A 20,826-nucleotide genomic window follows, 5' to 3' on the forward strand; every position below is an offset into this window, starting at 1 on the left:
TTGAAATAAAATTAAAATATGTTATTGTAGATGTTTGATTTTTAGTATATAATTTTTTTTCCTGGTTCTAAGATTGCAAATCCCCTTCCCAAAATGAATACTTGTGGGGAACGAGGGGAGGGACTTCTGGTGGCAAAGTTCAGTGGGTTAGGGGCAGAACTTCCAGTCCCAAGAAAGTGACCGGGGGCCAGGGCACCTGTCAAGGGGTGGGGCTACCCTTGCGACCCGCAGCAACTTACCAAAACTTGTTAAGCGTCCCTCCAGCCAAAATAATTGCCCACCCCTGGCTTAATGGCACATAAGAATATTACATGCTGCAGTTAATGACAAAGTAAAGAAAATTGTGCACAGATGAAACTGTAGGGGGAATTGAGGAAGCCACAAAGTAATTACTTCAATTTAATTGGAATTTGGCTCTTATGAAATGTGCCAAGTAATCTCTACTGACCAAAGTAGTTGGGCCCCTGCGGTCTCTAATATCTCAACCAAAAAATTACACCTCCAGCCACACAGTATCTTCTGATTCAGTTCCAGAGCATTAGTTCAGTAGCAACCTGAGGGAAAAATACAGGTTGAATGACTAACACAGCTTCCTGTAGGAACATTGGAGGGTTTCCATTAGAGACCAAGCTTGGCTTGGCTGGACTCTAAACTCTAAAAGGATATGAAATGTATGGCATTTAAAGTGAAAATTGGGGTACAGAACAAAGGAGAGAACCATAGAGGCTGATTCCCCTTGCTCGCCTTGTCAATAGAAAACACAAGCATTCAGTGTTCAGCCTAAAAGTTAAGTTAAAGTGCATGAGCAGTGCTCTATCATTAATCTTACAGCATAGGTTTGGTGGTCATCACAAGTGTGTGCTTTGCTTTATAGGCTCTTCCCTGGTGGGGGCTGTCCATATATCTAAGCATCAGTGAGATGCATCAGTGTTATCACCATTTTTACAGCCAGAGGAATTTGGATGCATGTGTCTTGGCCTGCTTGCATTGATGCAAGTTGTTCTTTGGCAAAGTCAAGAGCTCAACCCATAGGAAATTTGTTATATGAGAGAGGTTGTTCTGAAAGATGATCTGGTCTTTGTTCCAGCTTCTAGTGGAACTGACGATATCACATAAGCATCGATGGCTCAGATTGTGTACAAGGGTACCAGCTAAAGCAGAAGGGCTCAGGAGTGATGCAGACTCTTCTGACCCATACAGGGATCTTCACAAAGTTGGGGGGAGGCAGTGTAGAAGAGGGACACTGACTGCAATGTAGACTTGCTCTGCTCCTACCAGGCTGTGCTGGTTCTGTGAATCAGTAGAGAGCCTCAGTGCTGTCACGGTTGGCACCTTTTGTTGACTGTCAACTTAATTTTCTAGAAATATGTGCAGGAGGGTTTCCTGAATCTTCAGTCTGATGTAGATTAACAGTATGTTGTCTCTGATCCCGGAGTGCTTTACGAGTTAGCATACGGTGTTTTTGAACACTGACTTAAAATCTTTGGGGTAATGTCAGCAAAGGATCTTAAATGCATAATAGGATTAAATATACTCTCTTTTTAGGTCCTGTATTTAATGTCTCGGTGCATTCGGACAACCTGACCATTTACCAAGGTGAACTGGCAGATTTGCTCTGCATCATCACGAGGGAAGGAGTGCCACTCGAGCCAGGTACCCCCCTCCCCCTGAACTTTATTGCCTTTTCTTTTCAATAGTAATTGGGTTACCTTCACCATACTGGTTTGATGCTGGCAGTTGGGACCCTAAGAGGCCTAAAATTCTCCTAAGAATCAAAAAATACCTCAAAGCACCATAGGGTTAGCCAAATCAAGGGAGAGTATGGATGATAAAGTGTCTTTTTTTCCCCCCTGTCTGTATATAATACCAGCTAGTTGGCTCTCATTTCATCTCTCTATTAATAGGTGCAAAAATCTCTCTTACAGTTTGCACTGAACCAACCCATTGTTGGCAGTCCCGGTCAAAAGTCAGGGGCTGGATCAGGCTACGAAAACTATCCGGATCACCCTTTGTCAGGAATGAAGTACATTGGCAGGACAATCAGCAGACAGCGGTGTCCCTTTTGTAGATAGTCTTAAGTTGCTAGGTCTGTCACTTTAGTTCCTTTCACCAAACATTTAAGCTCATTTTAAAACCTGGGGTTTTTTTTAAAAAAAAAAGTTAACATGTTGAAAATTCCTTTTACCACCGATCCTTTCAGTGACAAACCTGCTTCAAATGTAGGAACTTCTGGTATGAAATAGGAAAAAAAAATGATGTAATTGGTTATGTTCATAATTGGAACAGAATACATGCAATAAATAGGCATTCAGAGAGGGTCGGAGAAACATTCAGAGGTCAGGTTTTTACTCAATACTTATGTTCCTTATCTTGGTTTGGGTAAAAAATACATTGAGAATCACTTTGATTTGCTATTTTTCTGATATGAAAAGTTAAATACTTATTCAAAGCTCAAAAGCTCAGGTTTGATAGGAGACTGCAGTAATGGTTTGATTTGATTTCTCTCTTATTCTTTTTTAAAAAAAACGTATCTTGTCCCTGTTGCTTATGTAAATTGTTAGGTCATAAGTGTGATGGTGATCCAGATTTGAGTGACTCTTTTTTCACTATAGTAGCTGGAGACATGATATACTGATATTTAATCAAAATTCACTCCATCTTAAAGTTATACCTGGCTTACTAGTAAATATACAGGCAAAGAGTTGCTAGATTACTGCCCTGAGCCACCCGTGAACATGTAGTAGAGATCTACGTGTAGCTGCTATTAAGAGAGTGTGTGCATGTAGCGGAGGGCTGAAGGATGAGGATGAGGAGTTGAGCAAACTTGCGACAGATGAGAACTGTCTGCAGCAACGTAAGTATGTTCTCTTCTTGTGTGTGCGCATGTGCCTACATTCCCCCATCTGCTGCTCTCTGCAGAAGCTTCCTCTAAGACTCACTGGACAATTCAGTCTCCACAGCCGTGTTTTAGTCTTTTGCCTCAGATTTTCAGGGAGGAGGTAAATCCTGAGGCAACTTTTGATGGGGATTTTGATAAGATAATGTTTTGGAAGTACGGAGAATGAGAGAGATCATAGTTTTTTTTGGTGGAAGGCCAACTCTGAACCAAACTGCCCATCTTTATAGCCAGTCAGCCTAGCTGTGGATGGAAGCCTGGTTCTTCAGGCATGGGTGTTAAAGGCAGCTGGACGTGATGCTGGCCACATCACTCCTTTAACAAAGCACTCAGGACCTGTGTAATCCATTCCACTGCTGGAAGCTGTGTCATGCTTGGAAGGCTTCATGTCAAGTATCTGAAGCCTGAAACAGCTGGGCAAACAGAGACCCTATTCAGCTTGGACATTGGATGTATACAGTAGGGCATGACTAAGTGTGGCATTGTGACAGGTGCTAAGGAAACTTTAATCAATGCTCTTAGCCTCCCTTTGTTTGATTTAAACAGTATTTGGGGTTCAACCAGCTCCATTTGAATCATCATGAAGTCACTGCATATGGGCCCTTTGGACGTGCCTGACAAAATGGCACCTCTCCAGACTTTGTGCTGAACCTGTGGATGGAAATCTGGCAGAGGAGGAGATGCAAGGGACAACTGGAATGCCCATAGTGGCTGTTAGGTGCCAGCTTTCTTTGACACTCCACCCTGTTGACTTTGATAGAGTCCATGAGCCAGAGTAATGGGTTTCCCTAGAGCAGGGGTTGCCAGTGTGCGGCTCTTCAGAAGTTAATATGGGTCTCCTTGAATCTTTGCACAAGCACATGGTGACCAGCTTCCATAGCTGTTATGTCACGTCACGTCACGTGACGCAGCTGCTCACAGTGAGCACGTTACTTAGTTTGGACTTGGAAGTTTGGACTCCAGAGCCACAGGCTGGCTTACCCCTGCCCCAGAGGATTAGACTTGGAGGTAAAGAACCTTATAGATTCTTTACTTATCATCCACCTCCAGACCATATAAGTAATAACCATGTGATTTCTGAGGGTTAGGTGGCAGGCTGCCCTGTTCTTAGTGGGGTATGTCTCCGTATTGCAACATTGAACTCAGAGCTACAAAAAGTGGATTCTTAATTCTGAAGTGGCAGAGAATTGAAAAGGCCTTGCTTTCCTATAAATGGCATTCCCCAAAATAAAACTGAGGCACAATGCTGGGGAATGCCTACCCTGACTAACCAAATATGAGGATTGAGAGTTGATTTGCTGGTCAGGGTGACAGCTTTTAAGGGAACTGGATCAATTCAGAGAAGGCTGTGCCAGGGAATTAATTTTGGCAAGTAAAATGAAAGCACACCACACTGGTCGTTGGTGTAAAACAAGCACGAAAAGATCTCGAAGGCTGTCTCAGAGCACATATTCTGGGATATTGTGGATGTCAAAAGTCCCCATGTTCAGTGCTTGTTGTTCTGGCCTCTGTTCCGGAATGATGTGCTCTAGGTCATTTACTGTGAACTGTAGGCTGGTGGATTTTGGAGGATCTTATGGTAAAGTAAGTATCCTGGCTGTTGAAGGCATTCACCACAAATCTGGGCTTAACTATTTTCAGTTAAGCTTTGCAGCTCACCTCACAAATGTGTAATTCTGATAGGTGTTTATATTTCATGGAATAAGTTAAGGAAACATCTGGTACAATCTGTTCCCTCTCTCTTAATCTTTAATTTCCATTGCCATATGTGCAAAGTGCTTACAGGAAGATTTTGAAATACTTGCTGTTCTGGGAGAAGCCAAATGACCTTCTCTGTCTGTCAGCCCCTCTTTTTCTTGTACCTAGGATCAATCTGTTTACCTCAAGCACTAAAGCCCCCTGCCAGACCCTTAGGTGGGATGCTTTAACCTGTTTTAGCAAGCCTTGGATGTATCCAGCACTAGAGGCTCTTTTGGAAGGACACTGCGGTGCTCTGCTGTGGCAGCTCTGCTCTTCAGCGAGTGCTGTCTGCTGGAGCTTATCTTACTGAAGACTGGGATGTCCAGCCTCCAGATTTTTCATCTGGGGGAGCCATTCTGTTACTTCAATATCTGCGATTATTACTGCAATGAGTTAGAAGTGTTAGAATGAAAGGGATTTTTTTAATTTGTAGGGTAGTACCTCTGTTGTCCCAGAGAGAGTCTCCTCTAATATTGTGATAAAATACATACCCTAGATCTTCCAAGTGACCTCTTCACAAGGCCACAGTATTAGCAATTTTAGAGTATTGCTTTCTGACAGATTTTTATCTGCTCCAGACAGACCCCAGTGAGTGCCCTGGAGAATTCACAAAAGCAGCTTTCTTACCTTTTGTGTAGCTTGAAGTGGTATGCCTGGCTCTCTAGGAAACTCTATTCAGCCTCATTTAAATGTAGTAAACAAAAAGGGTCTCAAAATTGTGATTCAGCACAGTAACAAGATGCTAAAAGAGCTCCATTCTGTCAAGTGGAAATGCATGGTGTCTAATAGCTGGGCTGGAAATAGGATTCACTGTCTTGAGGACTGATTGGCCGGGGAAGCAGCAAAAACCCAGACAGCTTAGTCCTGTGTGTCAAATCAGAATGTGCATGATATGTGCTTTACATGTTGATGACTGTAGCCAGCCTAGAGGGAGAAAGCACAGCATCACCATTAGTCTGCCTGGAGAGAGTATTTTAAGTGTTCCATTCCCACTGTTTCAGGATGATTTAGAAAGGGTTTACTTCTCAGAGCTGCGGGGAGCCAAGGGCTCAGTAGCCCTCTGGATTTATCACTGGTATGTTCTGCTTCTTAGTGAAACACAAAGGCCCCTCACCTCCCTTTTCCAGGTGCCTTGCACCTGCTAGGCATAAGACTGTATGGGAGGAGCCAGGAAGATTGACAGTTACTTTGTGGTCACTGTGCTAGAGGCGATATCTTATAAGATTATACAAGATAATATAAGATATCACCTCCAGTACACTGCCTGCTTGTTTTCTTAGACTAACATGGCTACAACTTTTATTCCAGTTATTTTGTGGATCATAGCAGAAACCTTTGTGTCAGTTGTGGCATGTTTTAGTGTTCCCACAAGCCAGAAAAGGAGAATTTTTGTCTTCTAATAGACTTGGTGTGAACAACTGACATGGGGAGGGGGTTGAGGGAAGATTGCTACTTTAGTATGTAACTGAAGCATTTTAAATAGTTTATCAGTTCTTGGGAACAGCAAGACATGTTTGCCTCTGATTTTAAACAACATCTGATTCATAACCTGAAATTGCTAAATCTCCCTGTGTTTCGTAATGTGGATTAAAAAAAATCACATGCAAACCAGAAATAAAGCAAATGACTTTGTTATACAGCCCCTTCAAGGAATCAAATGGCAAGGAATATCTCTGCAGCTGAACTCTCCCTCGGTTTCTCAGTGTGTGTCTGTAGTGAGTCACTAATTGCACACTGTGTATACTGACTAATAAAATATATTGACATAACACTATAGTCCCATGTTGTAATTACAGAAGATAGATTTTGCAATTTCAAAATGACAGCAAGCGTCTCATGTGAAGGGAAAAGAGCTTCAAATGAACAGTTTAAAAATAAATGGAAAACAATTCTCCAAAGGCATAAACCTGCCTGAAAATTTAAGAAATTGGTTTTTAAATCCTATGGAAATGGGCATGTATGGGGCAGCTTTATTATCTTTAGCCTCAGTTGCCTTTGAGTGCCTCTGGTAGCTGATAGCTGCTTGGATGGTTTTTAAAATGAGTGGTTTTCCATCATGTTCCTGAGCACTGGTACCCTTTACCACATTTGGCACTAAGGGCAGAAACAGATGTTGCCTGATGTTTCATTTGTGCCGCCTTCATAGTTTCATAGTAGTTAGGGGTCAGAAGGGACCTAAATAGATATCTAGTCTGACCCCTCGCCACTGGCTGGAGCACACGCTGGGATCACACGACCCTAGAGGGGTGTTCATCCAACCTCTTTTTAAATTTACCCAAGGTAGGAGCGAGGACCACTTCCCCAGGAAGTTGGTTCCAGATCCTAGCCACCCTAACAATGAAACAGTGCCTCCTAATCTCTAACCTGAACCTATTCTCCAGCAGCTTCTGGCCATTGTTCTTCGTCACCCCAGGTGTTGCTGGGGGAATAGGACCTGTCCTATTTGCTGCTGATCTCCCGTAACGAGTTTGTAGGCAGCCACCAAATCCCCCCTCAGCCTCCGTTTGCTGTGGCTGAACAGGTTCAGGTGCCCCAGCCTCTCCTCATAGGGCCTGCGCTGTTGCCCTCCAACCAAGTGGGTGGCCCTCCTCTGGACCCTCTCAGGGCAGGCCACGTCCTTCTTAAAGTGCGGTGCCCAGAACTGGATGCAGTACTCCAATTGAGGCTGGGCCAATGTCGTGTAGAGGGGGAGGATCACTTCTCTGGACCGGCTTGAGATGCATCTTTGGATGCGCAACAAGGCGCGGTTGGCTTTGCTGGCTGCGGTCTGGCATTGGCGGCTCATGTTCATCTTGGAGTCAGTAATGACTCCGAGATCCCTTTCCACCTCTGTGCTTGCAGGGGGGAGCTCCCCAGCTTGTATGTATGCTGTGGATTCCTTCTCCCCAGGTGCAGCACCCTGCACTTATCCACATTGAAGCCTGTCCTATTACCATCCGCCCACTTCTGTAGTCTGTCTAAATCTAATTGCAGCCTCTCTCTCCCTTCGAGCGTGCCTACGTCTCCCCACATCTTGGTGTTATCGGCAAACTTGGACAACGTGTTTTCCAGCCCCTCGTCCAAGTCACTGATGAAGATGTTGAACAGTGTAGGCCCCAGGACCGAGCCTGGGGGGACCCCACTATTCGCATCCCACCAGGTTGAGTATGACCCGTCTACCACCACTCTCTGGATGCGCCCCGTCAGCCAATTTCTGACCCATCCAACTGTGTAGGCATCAATTCCACACTCGCTCAATTTTTAATGAGTTTGGGGTGAGAGACAGTGTCAAAGGCCTTCTTAAAGTCCAGAAAGACTACGTCCATGGCGACACCATCATCCAGGGATTTAGTTACCTGGTCATAAAAGGCCATCAGGTTGGTCTGGCAGGACCTGCCCTTGATGAACCCATGTTGATTTCCCCTGGACATGATCTCCTCTGCTGGCCCCTCACAGATGTGATCCTTGATAATTTTTTCAAGGATTTTCCCCAAGACCGATGTGAGGCTTATGGGCCTATAGTTTCCTGGGTCCTCCTTTCTCCCTGTCTTATTAATGGGGACCACATTAGCTAGTTTCCAATCTCCAGGCACCTGGCCCGTGGACCACGATCGCTCGTACAGCCGGGCCAAGGGCACAGCAATGACCCCCGCCAGCTCTCTCAACACCTGTGGGTGGAGGGCATCAGGGCCCGCAGATTTAAAAACATCCAGCCCTTCCAGAAGATCCCTAACTACTGGGCAGACCCAAGGCCTGGCAGTGCTATCCCCAAGATTGCCCCTACCTGTGGTGGGAGAGCTGTCCTGGTCCCTGTCCAAAAAGGGAGAGGCAAAGAACTTGTTAAAAATTTCGGCTTTCTCGTCTGGCGTAGCCACAAGATTACCATTTGAGTCTAACAGGGGCCCTGCATTACCAGGTGCACTCATCTTACTCCAAATGTATTTGAAGAAGGACTTTTTGTTATCCTTAATCCTGGCCGCTAGCCTGAGCTCCACCCCCACCTTGGCCTTCCTAATGGCCCTCCTACACTCACGGGCCAAGGAGGAGTATTCCTCCTTGGTGATGGCCCCTCTCTTCCAATTGGTGTACGCCTCCCTTTTGGCCCTCAGGCATTCTCAGATGCCTTTGCTGAGCCATGGGGGTTTCAGAGCACTCTTACCCCCCTTCTTTCTCTTGGGGACTCTCACACTCTGAGCCTGGAGGATCGTCCCCTTAAGGTACGACCATCCCTCATGGATTCCCATATCCTCTACCTTTTGGGCCCTCAGTGCCTTCCCCACTAATCTCGTAAGTTCATTGAAGTTGGCCCTTCTGTTGGCCTTAATGGTTAGAAATAAACATCTCTACCCTTTGTAGTGCCACATCAATGGTCATAGCAAAAAGTAGTAGAAAACAGCACTGCTCTATTGCAGCTGACATCTATTTGCTCTGTGGCGAGAGAGTGTGGGCATGGCACTATCCGCACTCCAGCTACCCTGACAGGTGCTCCAGGGGCTCGAGGAGCCCAGTCCTGGCCACCCCAGAAATTCACAAGATTGGGCCCCTTGGGATGCCTCTCTGACCTCTCTATAAACAGGGAAAGTCCGTTCAGGTCCTGGCAAGGAGGCACAGGACCCAGGTAATCCCTAGTGCCCCATACTTCCACACTGTGACCTGTACCAGGTGCCATGCTGAGCTGTTACTCATAAAATAACAGAATCATAGAAAATTAGGGTTGGAAGGGAACTCAAGAAGTCAACTAGTCCAACCCCCGACTCAAAGCAGGACCAATCCAACTGTATCATTCCAGCCAGGGCTTTGTTGAGCCAAGCCTTAAATGTCCCTTTCTTTGAGGACCTGCTCCATGATTTTTCTGGAGACTGAGGTGAGGCTGACTTGTCTGTAGTTCCCTGGATCCTCCTTCTTCCCTTTCTTAAATATGGGCACAGTATTTGCCTTTTTCCAGTCACTTGGGACCTCCTCCAATAGCTATGAGTTTTCAAAGATAATGGCCAGCTCCCTCACCACCCTTGGATGCAACGCCCCATGGATTCGTATATGTCCAGCTTTTCTAAATGGTCCCTAACCTGTTCTTTCACCACTGAGGGCTGCTCCCCTCTTCCCCAAACTGTGCTGACGGATGCAGTAGTCTGGGAGCTGACCTTGCCTGCGAAGACTGAGGTGAAAAAGGTATTGAGTACTTCAGCCTTTTCCTCCTCATTTGTCACTAGGTTGCTTCCCCCATTCAGTAAGGGCCCACACTATCCCTGATCTTCCTTTTGTTCCTACATATTTGTAGAAACCCTTCTTGTTGCCCTTCACATTGCTTGGTAGCTGCAACTCCAGTTGCGCTTTGGACCTTCCTGACTTCATTCCTGCATGCCTGAACAATATTCTTGTACTCCTTCCAACCTGTTTGTCCAAGCTTCTAGTTCTTGTAAGCTTCCTTTTTGTGTTTAAACTCACTGAAGAGTTCTCTGCTAAGCCAGGCTGGACACTTGCCACTTTTGCTATTCTTTCTGCACATCAGGATGGTTTGTTCCTGTGCCCTCAGAAAGGTTTCCTTAATTTACAACCAGCTCTCCTGGATTCCTTTTCCCCTCAGACTGTCCTCCCAGGGGATCCTGCCCATCAGTTCCCTGAGGGAATCAGAGTCTGCTTTTCTGAAGTCCAGGGTCCTTACTCTGCAGCTCTTCTTCCTTCCTTTTGTCCTGATCCTAAACTCAATCATTTCGTGGTCACTGCTGCCCAACTTGACTTCCACATGTACACCCCCCACCACTTCTTTCCTGTTTATGAGCAGTAGGTCAAGAAGAGCATGACCCCTACTTGATCTCTCCAACACTTGCATAAGGAAGCTGTCTCCAATGCTCTCCAAAAACTTCCTGGATTGCCTGTTCATTGCTATATTGCCCTCCCAGCAGATGTCAGGGTGATTGAAATCCCCCATAAGAACCAGGGCCTGTGATCTGAAAGCTTCTGCTACTTGTGTGAAGAGAGCCTCATCTGCCTCATCCTGCTGATCCGGTGGTCTATAGCAGTTACCCATCATGACATCACCCTTGTAGCTCTCCCCTCAAACCTTAACCTGGAGACTTTCAACAGGCCTATCTCTAGTTTCATACTGGAGCCCTGAGCTGTATAATTGCTCATTTACATAATGCACAACTCCCCCTCCTCTTCTGCCCTGCCTGTCCTTTCTGAACAGTTTGTACCCATCCATGTCAGTGCTCCAGTCATGCAAGCTATCCCACCAAGTCTCTGTTATTCCAATCACATCATAGTTCCTTGACTAAGTGAGGATTTCCAAGTCTTCCTGCTTGTTTCCCAAGCTGCATACATTTGTGTACAGACACCTGAGGTGACTAGCCAATTGCCCTACTTTCTCAGGAAGAATGAGGCCTCCCCAGTTTCACTGTCCTACCTGTAAAACACAGGTCCCAGCCTGGAAGCACAGGGCCCTGTGAAGCACGCGTCTCAATAAGGAGGTGCAGACCAGTAAGGGACATGGGGAATCCCCTGGCAAAGGGAATGTGTTGCCTGTTGTCCTGCATTGGGTTTCTGCACAGTGCAGGATAACAGGCAACATGTATTTCACCTAATAAAGTGGATCAACTGTGGTGGGATGTTCCATCACAGCCAGTCAGCTTTGTTTGGTGACGTGTTTTTACCCTAAGTCTCACTTTTTAGCAACTGCACCAGAGACACTGTAGACAATAGAGACAGACCTCTCCCCTAGACGTGGTACCTACTAGGTGTGGCAGTTGTGACATCCTGGTCCCACTGAAATCTGTGGAAGTTGTTCCATTGACTTCAGTGGGACTGGGATTTTACCTTTAGTATTTGAAAAGTAGCTGAGTAATAGCTGTTCCTATGTACTGTCTCAGTAAATATTCTGGAAGGCAGAAGCTGATATCTAGGTAGAGTAGGCATATGTTTCCCTCTTAGCATGTTCCAGGTATTTCATCAGGGTTCTATGTTACCCTTGCTACTCTGCAAATGTTAAGTCCAACCAAAATATGACATGAATAACAACCTGCACCCAAAATCTATATTAAGGATTTCAGCTTCCAGTTTTGGCCTATCTGCTTGGCTAATCTGTGAGGGATGAAGAGGCAGGTCAGTATCTGCAGAAGCAGCGGGCTTGTGTATAAGGCCCACTCATGATTTAGACTCAAGTTAGCCACACCTATATCTGTGGCTATGGACACATAAATAAGTTAATCCATGGTAAATCAAATTGTCCTAATTTTATATGAGAAACAAGGGGCATGGTATGGTTAAGGCCATTGAACACATGGCTGCGGTTCAAAAAGCAATGCCCCAAAGTGGCAGATCTATCTCTGGATGAATCAGGACTGCTTTCTCACATATTCAAAAGTTTGCCTTTTAGTGCAGAGCTTTCTCATTTCTCCCACACTCAAATGAGCAGCCTGCAACACTGTGATTCACTTCAGGTAAATCCCCCAATCTTTGCCCCTCCATTCATATTTCCATGGTCCTCAGATGCTTTTGATCCACCCTGGGAAAGAAGACTAGTTGTCCTCTGAGTAAGAACTGCTCATCATTATCTAGAGCAGTGGTTCTCAACTTTTTTTATACCAGGAGCCATTTTTAAACATTGATGGCCAGTCCTGACTCACTGCCCCCAGGCCACAACCCCCCAGTATGTGGGACAGTGGGGCAGGGTGGTGTTGTGACATGGGGGGGGGGGGGGGGGGGGGGGGCCCTAGGCAGCCCCTTGCAGGCTGGAACTCAGAGAGCTTGCAAGGGAGAAGCCGTGGTTTCCAAAGTTTTGGTTTTTTTCCTTTTAAAGGAGAATCCATTTCTTAAATTTGTTGGTCCATTCTTAAAGTTTGTTTGCAACCCTTTCATATATTCGTGTGACCCACTTTTGGGTTGTGACCCACGGGTTGAGAAACACTGATCTAGAGGGTGCTTTGCCAAGTTATTACATCCTGGATAAAATCCCTGTGGTGATCAGAGCAGTGGTGTCACCCTGCCACCAATGCCTCCCTCCCTGCTTGTTTATCTTCCTGCTGTTATAGACAGGCCCAGTAGAGACCCCCATAATCTCTACCCACAGACTGCGATAATATCACCTGATTACTGTCAGGCAAGTTCCATTTTCAGCAGGGGATTTAGAACAAAAATCGGTGTCAAATCCTATTTCGGTTCTTAAGGCCTCTCTCTCTCCTTAATGGTTTCCTGCTTGTTGTTAGAATGTGATGGTGTCCATGCTTTGTTTCTAACCTGCTGTAGGCATTAACAGAGGATGGTGCAGTGATTGAAAAACATACTCAGCTACCAGCCTAACACAGTTAATGTGCTGATCTGCTAATAAGATCAACATGATCGTGCATGAGGCCATAAAGGGCTGGGTGTACTGATGGACTCTGACTGTCTGTCAGCTCGCATTAAAGGTGGGAAGGCACTACAAAGCCACTTAGTAGCTTATCTCCTTGGATAGTAAAACTTGTGCAAGGCTTGCTCCCTGATGGCACACAACTAATGTAAAGCCATTGAAGAAAGATAGGACTTACGTTTTATAGGTAGTATGTGATTGTGGACAGTGCTTTGTGATGCTGTTGTCTTTCTTAGTGTGATCTGTGTAGAATCTGGCTATCAGCCTTTGTTTGATCACACTGACTACAATTAGCAGTCTTGCCCTTGAAGAGGCTTTCTGTCTGTGAGCAGGTATGGTAGACAAGGACATAGTTCAGAAAGGGTTTTTGCTAGCAGACATCTTGCATTCCACTCTTGTGGCCCCTGTGCTTCAGTTCTTTGCATGGGAGAAGAACTCCCAAGGGTGTTATTTTTACCCATAAGGTAAAAAATAAATTAAAGGTTCCATTTAGCAAGGTAGATAAATAACCATGAGATCGCTCTCTTTCTGTTTCCTCTCAGTAAAGAATCCTGTCCTCCTGCCAGCTGCAGTAACCTTCCCAAACGTGCACTCCCTCCCAGCTCTCAGCAAGGACTTGCACGTGCACACCACTTCTTCCGCTTTGGTTGAACAACCTCCTAATATCACCTTTTTTTCTAGGTGCCAAGCTCTCCCATGCTGACCTGTACCATTGTGTCCATTTGAGTTTCCCCTCTGTCTGACTCTTGTGTTTTTCCACAGTCCTTCACCAGGTCTAACTGGCAGCCTTTTCTAGGTACTGAAATTCTCTGACTGTCCTCTGAAAAAACAAACCCAAGCTACAGCTTTCTCATCAAATGCCACAACATTAACTCCTTCCCTTCAATGTATGATCTAAACTGTGCTGAAGACATGCAGGTATCTATGCACAGTAGCGAGTTAGTATTCTAATAGACAGTTACCTACACTGCCTTGTATATCTGCCCGGTTAAGAAGTACAGTTACTGTGTATTGGGGTGTGTGCATTCATGTCACTGTCTGTATTGTTACGCATGTCTGTGTGGGAAAGCTGAATCTGTGAAGGGCAGGGACTACCAGAAAGAATCTTGTCTGGTATTTTGAGACATCTGGATGTAATTCTCATTTATGTTCAGAGACGCCAAGTTCTTCTCCTCTGCTAACTGACAGCAAATGTTCTGAGCTTATTGCCCTTGCCAAATTCTGTTTGTTTCCACCTCCAGAGGATATGTCCTTTGATGTCTTCTGGTTTGCCGTGCGTTCCTTTGCTCTGGACAGGGAACCAGTCTTTCTCGCCTCATTGGATCGGACAGGAATAGTGACCCAGGCCAGGAGGAATGGGAGCAGCGATCTCAGCCTGGAGAGGATCAGCCCCTTGGAATTCCGGCTCCGTGTGCACAGCAGTGAGGACCACGACTTCGGCAACCACTACTGCTCAGTGACACCTTGGGTGCGTTCACCCACGGGTGTCTGGCAGCAGGAACCAGAGATCAAGTCCAAGCCCATATTTCTGTCTGTGAAGATGGATGGTAAGGATGTTTAGAGAACTTCCCCTGGTTGAGACTAGGGGATGTATTTTGCCACAGCCCCTGTTGGAGATGCAAAGGCCAAATATCCCTCATTCTGCATCTGCCCCACCTTAGAGGCTGCTATATTGTAGCCTCCTCTCTGCAGGCAAAAACTGTACAGCACACTTCAGAATCCATTGGTACCTCTGCTTTATACTGTCAGTGGGGCAGTATTCCATGGCACTGCATGCTGCCAACCTCTACTTTTTACAATGCAAGAACAGGTAGACTTTTAAAATTCCTAATCGTACTCTGTGCTCAGGCCTGAATGTTTTACACAGGTTAAGTGAAGTGCTTCCCTTTCCCAAGTCAAGTTTCTGGTAGATGTTACATTTGTTGCACTTTAAATGGGAATTTAGCACAAAACAAGTGAATGTTCAGACGTCACACTGGTCGACACAACCACACAATCAGACACAAAAATGGCAGATCCAGGACAGAAAAGCTGCTGTTTCAAACAGCAACTTTTTTATCGAAGAAGATTTGCCATCACAAATTTTATAGTGCGTACAGGTCTAAGACCCCTACCCACCCCGCTCAGTATCCCATAGTACTCTCTCTCTCTCCTCCTCTAATGGGGAGGAAAGGACAGAGTGGCTGGTTCCCTAATAGCCTGCAGGAACTCATGTCTGGGCAGCCCTATCCCCTTTGCTGCCCAGGGTCCAGCACTGGCAGTTTTTACACTGTAGTGGTGTTGGTGCTTTTACCATTGCTGCTGGCTCTAGGCAAGGGCTGGTTGGGCCAACCTAAACACTGCTTGTCCCTGCTGGTAGGTTTTAGACCGCAGCAACAGTTGAACAGGCAAATTTATCAGTGAATCTGTCCCACTCAGTGATAGGCTTCCCTGGGGTCTTGGGGAGCTAAGGGGTAGCTCCTGATAGCCACTCTAATTAAAGCCCCCCCACACACACATACACACACACACACACCTGGACCACATTTAAAGATACCACAAGCACTCTGACCGGATGTGTAATACCTGGAACCAAGACTCCAGTTGTGCTTTAAGTGTTTGACTATCTTTACACTGACCATGGGAAGGAAGTATTGGTCTCATTTCTCACATGCAGAGCACTGAGGCACAGTGACTGGTCCTGCAGTTACTTTCAGAGTCAAGAACAGAACCTGGGAGTTCTAACTTTTCATCTCCTCTTCCAATCACAGCATATGCTGCTCCCTGCCTTTAGTATCCTTGACTTACTAGTCAGTCCTTTCCCTTGGTTACAAGTGTGCCTTATATGAGAGGGCTGATTCTGATCGTGTCAAGTCCATGTTGCAGTTAAGCACTTATACCCAGCAAGTAACTAAACAGTAATAGCATTAGTCTAGGAATCATTTTGTCCTAATTATTTATCAAAACAGGTTCTTTCCTGGCCATTCAAGGAATGGCTTCACTTGGAGGCTCCAAGTAAGATGGAATGAAAATTATGTCTTTGCTGTCCCCTCTATGCAGATAGTGAATTACCCAAAGACCAGACAAATTGCCCTTTAACTCTTCCTGTTTTCCAGCTGGTTAATCCTTGAGTTCAGTACTCTCCATATGAGCTATGGTGAGAGCTGCAGCAGTCTGACTCTCGCCTGACTCTTCTGGGCTGTATGTCACCTGGATGTTTGCCCTCAGTTTCCTATATGGCTCTGCCTTCCAAACTCTTTATTCCCCTGAGTTGATGGCAGCAGGCAGAAAAGCACTTCAAAAAATTAGGCCACTTCTACAGGCACCTGATTATGGGCTTGGTTGAACGCTGCTAAGCAGCTAGAGTTAATTTCTTCCTTAGCTGGCTCTAAATCTATAGTAGACTTTTGTTACTGAAGTCAGACCTTCTTCATTTGGGAGCCCAATTCTAAATTGAAAGGCTTTCCAACAGACTTATTTAAATGGCTGTTAAATGAATGTCAAGATTTATGGTTGAATGTTTCTCAGAACCAGGGCAGCCCTTGGAATTGGCTAGGCTGGAGCTGGTTATCTTGCAACAAGGTTTCTCTTGGAAGAGCCTGGTATTTTTGGTTCCCTGTGGGCTGGGAATTGGAGGAAATTTAGATGGTGAAGGGATGAATTGGTGAGGAGAAAGGATTCTTTTTCAGAAACCTTAAGAGGGTAAAGGCTGGAAATAGAGAGCTGTACTTATTCCTTTCTGAAATGAGTTAATCCATCCCGAACTGAAACATGTGGGAGTTTTATTTATTTATGTATTTCCTTAGGCAGAACAAACGTGTTTGGCACTTACCAGGATGCTCTAATGATTTTTCGTTCCTTCTTTTTCCATCCTCTCCCCAGTGCTGAATGCTTTCAAGTATCCACTGTTGATAGGCACTGGTCTAGCCACCCTCATCGGACTCTTATCCTGCCTTATTGGCTACTGCAGTTCCCATTGGTGTTGCAAGAAGGAAGTTCAGGAAACCAGGCGGGAGCGACGCCGGCTGATGTCTATGGAGATGGACTGAGCAAGGGAATGAGACGTGTGCACGTTTTGGGAGAGATTCAGAGGGATTGTCCAGAGGCTGCTTTTAAACTGAAAGTGTTTAACACTTAAATGTCCCTCAGATGGTGTTTTTTCTCTCTGATCTCAGCCAGGATCTAGTGCTTCTCCTCTCTACATGCTAAGTACTGAGAGCACAGGCCATATTTATCAACACAGAGCTCTCCTCTTCCTGTGGCACTTTCTGTGGGGATACATCCTGCACTCAGACTGTCCAGCCTTCTTTCATCAGGACCCTTTAGACAAGAATTGCATTTAAATCTTTTTATCTCATTTTTAAGATATCTCTGGTGTGATCATGTGATTGGGAGGAAGGATTTGCCACGGAGCAGGCAGAGGTTGGAAAAAGCATTTGCCTTTTATACAATCTGCTGACCTTCTCCAGCACCCCAGCCCCACCCTGCCCCAGTGACTCATTCAGATCTCTAGTGTTGGGAGGAAACTGCAGTCTGGGTTGCTCTGGACTTGTCACAATAAGGTGCTGTGGTCAAGGGCTGGTTTGTAATTATCACTGTACCCTCCTTCCCCTATTTTCAGGGGCTTTGCTATTAACTCCAGAAGAGAGTGTACGCAGAGGTCTCCTGAAATTTTATTAATTTTTTTTCTTTTTACCATGTTCTTTAAGAAAACATGAAATCCTTCTTGATCTCGATTCTGGTGACAGATGTTGGCTCGCAACCCCCCAGGACTGAATAAGAATTTCATGCTGTCCCTTACAATCCCTCTCTGTGTGCCTGAACACTGCTCCATAAGGCTACTGCTTGTATTAAGAAGGGAATTCAGTTTTCACGGCCTGCTCAGTTTTGCCTCTGTGCACAGGCTGCCAGCAAAGCATCAGCTAATGGTGATGGCATGTGATGTGAGTGCAGTCCCTCTCCTTAAAGAGTTAAATGGCCTTCACCAAATCTTTTAAAGATAGCTAGCCAGCCGACCTTTGGCTGGAAACGGCTTGGAAGCCAGCTATTGCCAGTGCAATGTACTGTGTAATGTACTGGCAGTAGGTTCTATAGTAATTTTCACTTTATTTCCTTGCAGTTGCCTAAGCAAATCACTACAACCCTTGAATTTTGGCAGCAGAGAGGGCATGATCTATAGGATCTGAGTTGCAACTCAGGACAGGAATAGAAATAGCCCAAGATGAATAAGAGGTCCACAGGTTTTGATGATATTTTTGTAAAATGCAGTGATCTCTACCTGTCAACAGCCCCTTGTCCATTGTGATGCCCAGCACTAGAGATCTCCTGGTGGGGTTTATGAGGTGTACTCCTAGGTGCTATAGTAGAGAAGCCCAGCTCCAGTCTTCCACATTCCCCTGGAATGGCTCTGAAGAAGGTGCTCCCTGTTGTCTAGGCAGCTCTGTGTTCCAGCCTGGCTGGTGTTTTTAAGCAATAAGAGTTAGACTATAGACATTGTGTACACAACCAAATTTACTGATATCACACCCAGAATTTTCGGCTTGAATAAGCAATGAGGAAGATTCAGAGTTGAGGCCTGTGCTTCATCCATCTCCACGTTGTTTAGGAATAAAGGGCAAATGGTAGGAGAGGCCATCTCCAAAAGGTCAAGACACCATCATATTGTTAACAGTCCAGGCTTTACATGGTTAGTCTTATCTGTAATTACTTATCCACCTTGGTGTACACTCCATAGGTGCTGCAGGATCTAACTTCCTAACAGAACTATATTTCTCATCCCTGCTCATAGGCTCTAATGAAGCAGTGACTACAAATAACTTTTGGGGTGCATTTTCTCTTTCTTACATTCAACTGCCTATGTCCTGACTTGTTCTGAAGCTGCCATAAAACTTTTCTCCAGGAGATGTAGGCTAAGATTTCCACATGGAATGAGCTATTTTGGGTCTGAGACTCCTTCCAAAAAAGTTGCTTTTTCCCCCAGAGAGTGTATGCTAAGCACTTATTTTTCCTTTAAGTGTGTGCATTTTAATTGGAACCTCTTTAATGTTTCATTTGGGCACCCCAAAATTGGCACCCAAAATTACTAGTTGCACTTGAGATATCTTGGTCAGAATCTTCACAGCAGCCTTCCTTAATACCAGTCTTTTCCTGCAGAAGAGCCTTGAGGGTTTTTTTTTTTAATCACCTTCCTGAAGCTGCAGGCAGGCAGAGGCTGTCCAGCAAGGAACATGCAGCAGCCATAGACGCTTCCCTGTTTTATAATACAGGAAACAGTATTTACTCCACTTTCCAAAGAAGAAAAGTAGTGGAGCTGATTCATTAGAGCAGGGGATGCTGCTCTTCTCGAACCAGCACAGGATGTTTGTCATCTTCTTCTACTCTGCCAACCACAGAGGCAGCCCACTTTTCTCTGGTCGTGCAGGATGTTGTGTCTTCTCTTCAGATTACTTTTGTCCTTCCCGCACGCAGAGCAGCAACTCTGCTTGTTTTCTTTCCTGCTTTAATGTTGGCTTTCCTCATAACATAGCAGTATTTTTTTTAAAGAAAAAAAATAAAGTTCCAAGCGTGTCTTGTTGGGAAGGAAAAAGAGTTACTCAAAGCACAAGTCACTCGCTCTCCTGGCAGGTTTAGCCCTTGTCTTTGTTGCTTTTTGGTTATGTTGTGGAAGAAGGGAACCGTGACTGTAATGCGGTGATTGTGGAATGAGCGAGCAGGGAGTGGCCAGCAGCTCCTTAGCACACACCATGCTCTGGCGTGAAGACAAAAATCTCAGGGTTATTTTGGCTTGGGGCTCTTTGCCCATCAGTCAAGGGTTCCTGTGTCTTATCTAATGTTGACTTCCCTTTAGAGACCATAATAAAACACCTTCTTCCCACACAAAATAAAATGAGCTAGTCCCTAAGCTACACAGCTGCTAGCTCTTTGGAAGGTGATGCTGCATCCTCTTAAATCCTGGTCTTGGTGTGTTTTGAAGGCTGAAATCCTGGGTATAGAAGTTTCTCAGCAAGTCTCCTTCAAGCTGTGCCAATTTTATATTAACTATTTTTTATATAATGGTAATCTGTCTCCAGCTATAAAAAAAATAAGGTGTGTCAGTCACTCCTTCCTATGTTTTTTTTTACCACTTGGTGTATTTGAAGACAGGTGGGTACCAGGAGAATATGTCACATAAGGCACAGTGTGAGGTTCAGTACCATCCATGCTGCAACCCTTGGTATTGACCGCCAGTAGCCAAGTATCCAAAGGGCTCCTGTCAATATTACTCTGTTTGCATTGCCACACATTTCCTACTTGGTTACAGCTGGGAAATTCCTCTGAACACTTGGCATTTGAACTGGGAATAGCTTGAAAATGACTTAATGAAAGGACAGGATTTTGAAGTTAAGGGAAAAAATGGTGTTTTGGCACAATTCTGGAATGCAGGAATTGAATAGTTCTAATGATGCTGTGTAATGTTTCTTTTTATGTTAAAATAAAGAGCGAGTCTTTTCATTAAATCACTCTGTAATCAGAATGTTTGCCCTACAGGTAGTTCTCCTTGATACGTTCATGAACAAGGATGTCAGGGTTAAGCCTTGGATCCTGTTTCTACAGCTCCCTCAGTGAAGTAGCCATTACCCTGTTTTGCACAAATTTCAGTGGTTTGCTTAAGACCACAGAGTGAACCAGCAAATGGGCAAGGTCAACACAGGGACCCTTGGCTTTGCTTCCTGTCTGTACCCACTCTCTACACTCCTATCTCAGGCAACAGTTTGCTTTTCTTCTTTTCCACTGAAGGATTGTTGTGAGTGAATGCCTGCTGTATCCTCTAAAACCAAGGCAAGGCCTACTGGCCGGTGCTCCTGACTTCCCCTAAGGTGTTTTCTTCCTGAGCTGTCAGAAAAAGCAG

At 45.2% G+C, this 20,826-nt stretch overlaps 1 protein-coding gene across 1 annotated transcript in view; it reads left to right on the forward strand.

The window, feature by feature from the left end:
- The window catches only part of PTGFRN (prostaglandin F2 receptor inhibitor), a 112,686-nt gene extending 92,252 nt beyond the window's left edge, over positions 1-20,434 (forward strand). Inside the window, exons 7-9 of the mRNA XM_059720605.1 lie at positions 1,546-1,653; positions 14,201-14,506; positions 16,821-20,434. Coding sequence (XP_059576588.1) covers positions 1,546-1,653; positions 14,201-14,506; positions 16,821-16,987 — 581 coding nt within the window. The 3' untranslated portion in view covers positions 16,988-20,434. The remainder of the gene's footprint in view (positions 1-1,545; positions 1,654-14,200; positions 14,507-16,820) is intronic.
- Positions 20,435-20,826: the final 392 nt, after the last annotated feature.

This window comes from Alligator mississippiensis, chromosome 1, assembly GCF_030867095.1.
Source record: "Alligator mississippiensis isolate rAllMis1 chromosome 1, rAllMis1, whole genome shotgun sequence".
NCBI lineage: Eukaryota > Metazoa > Chordata > Crocodylia > Alligatoridae > Alligator > Alligator mississippiensis.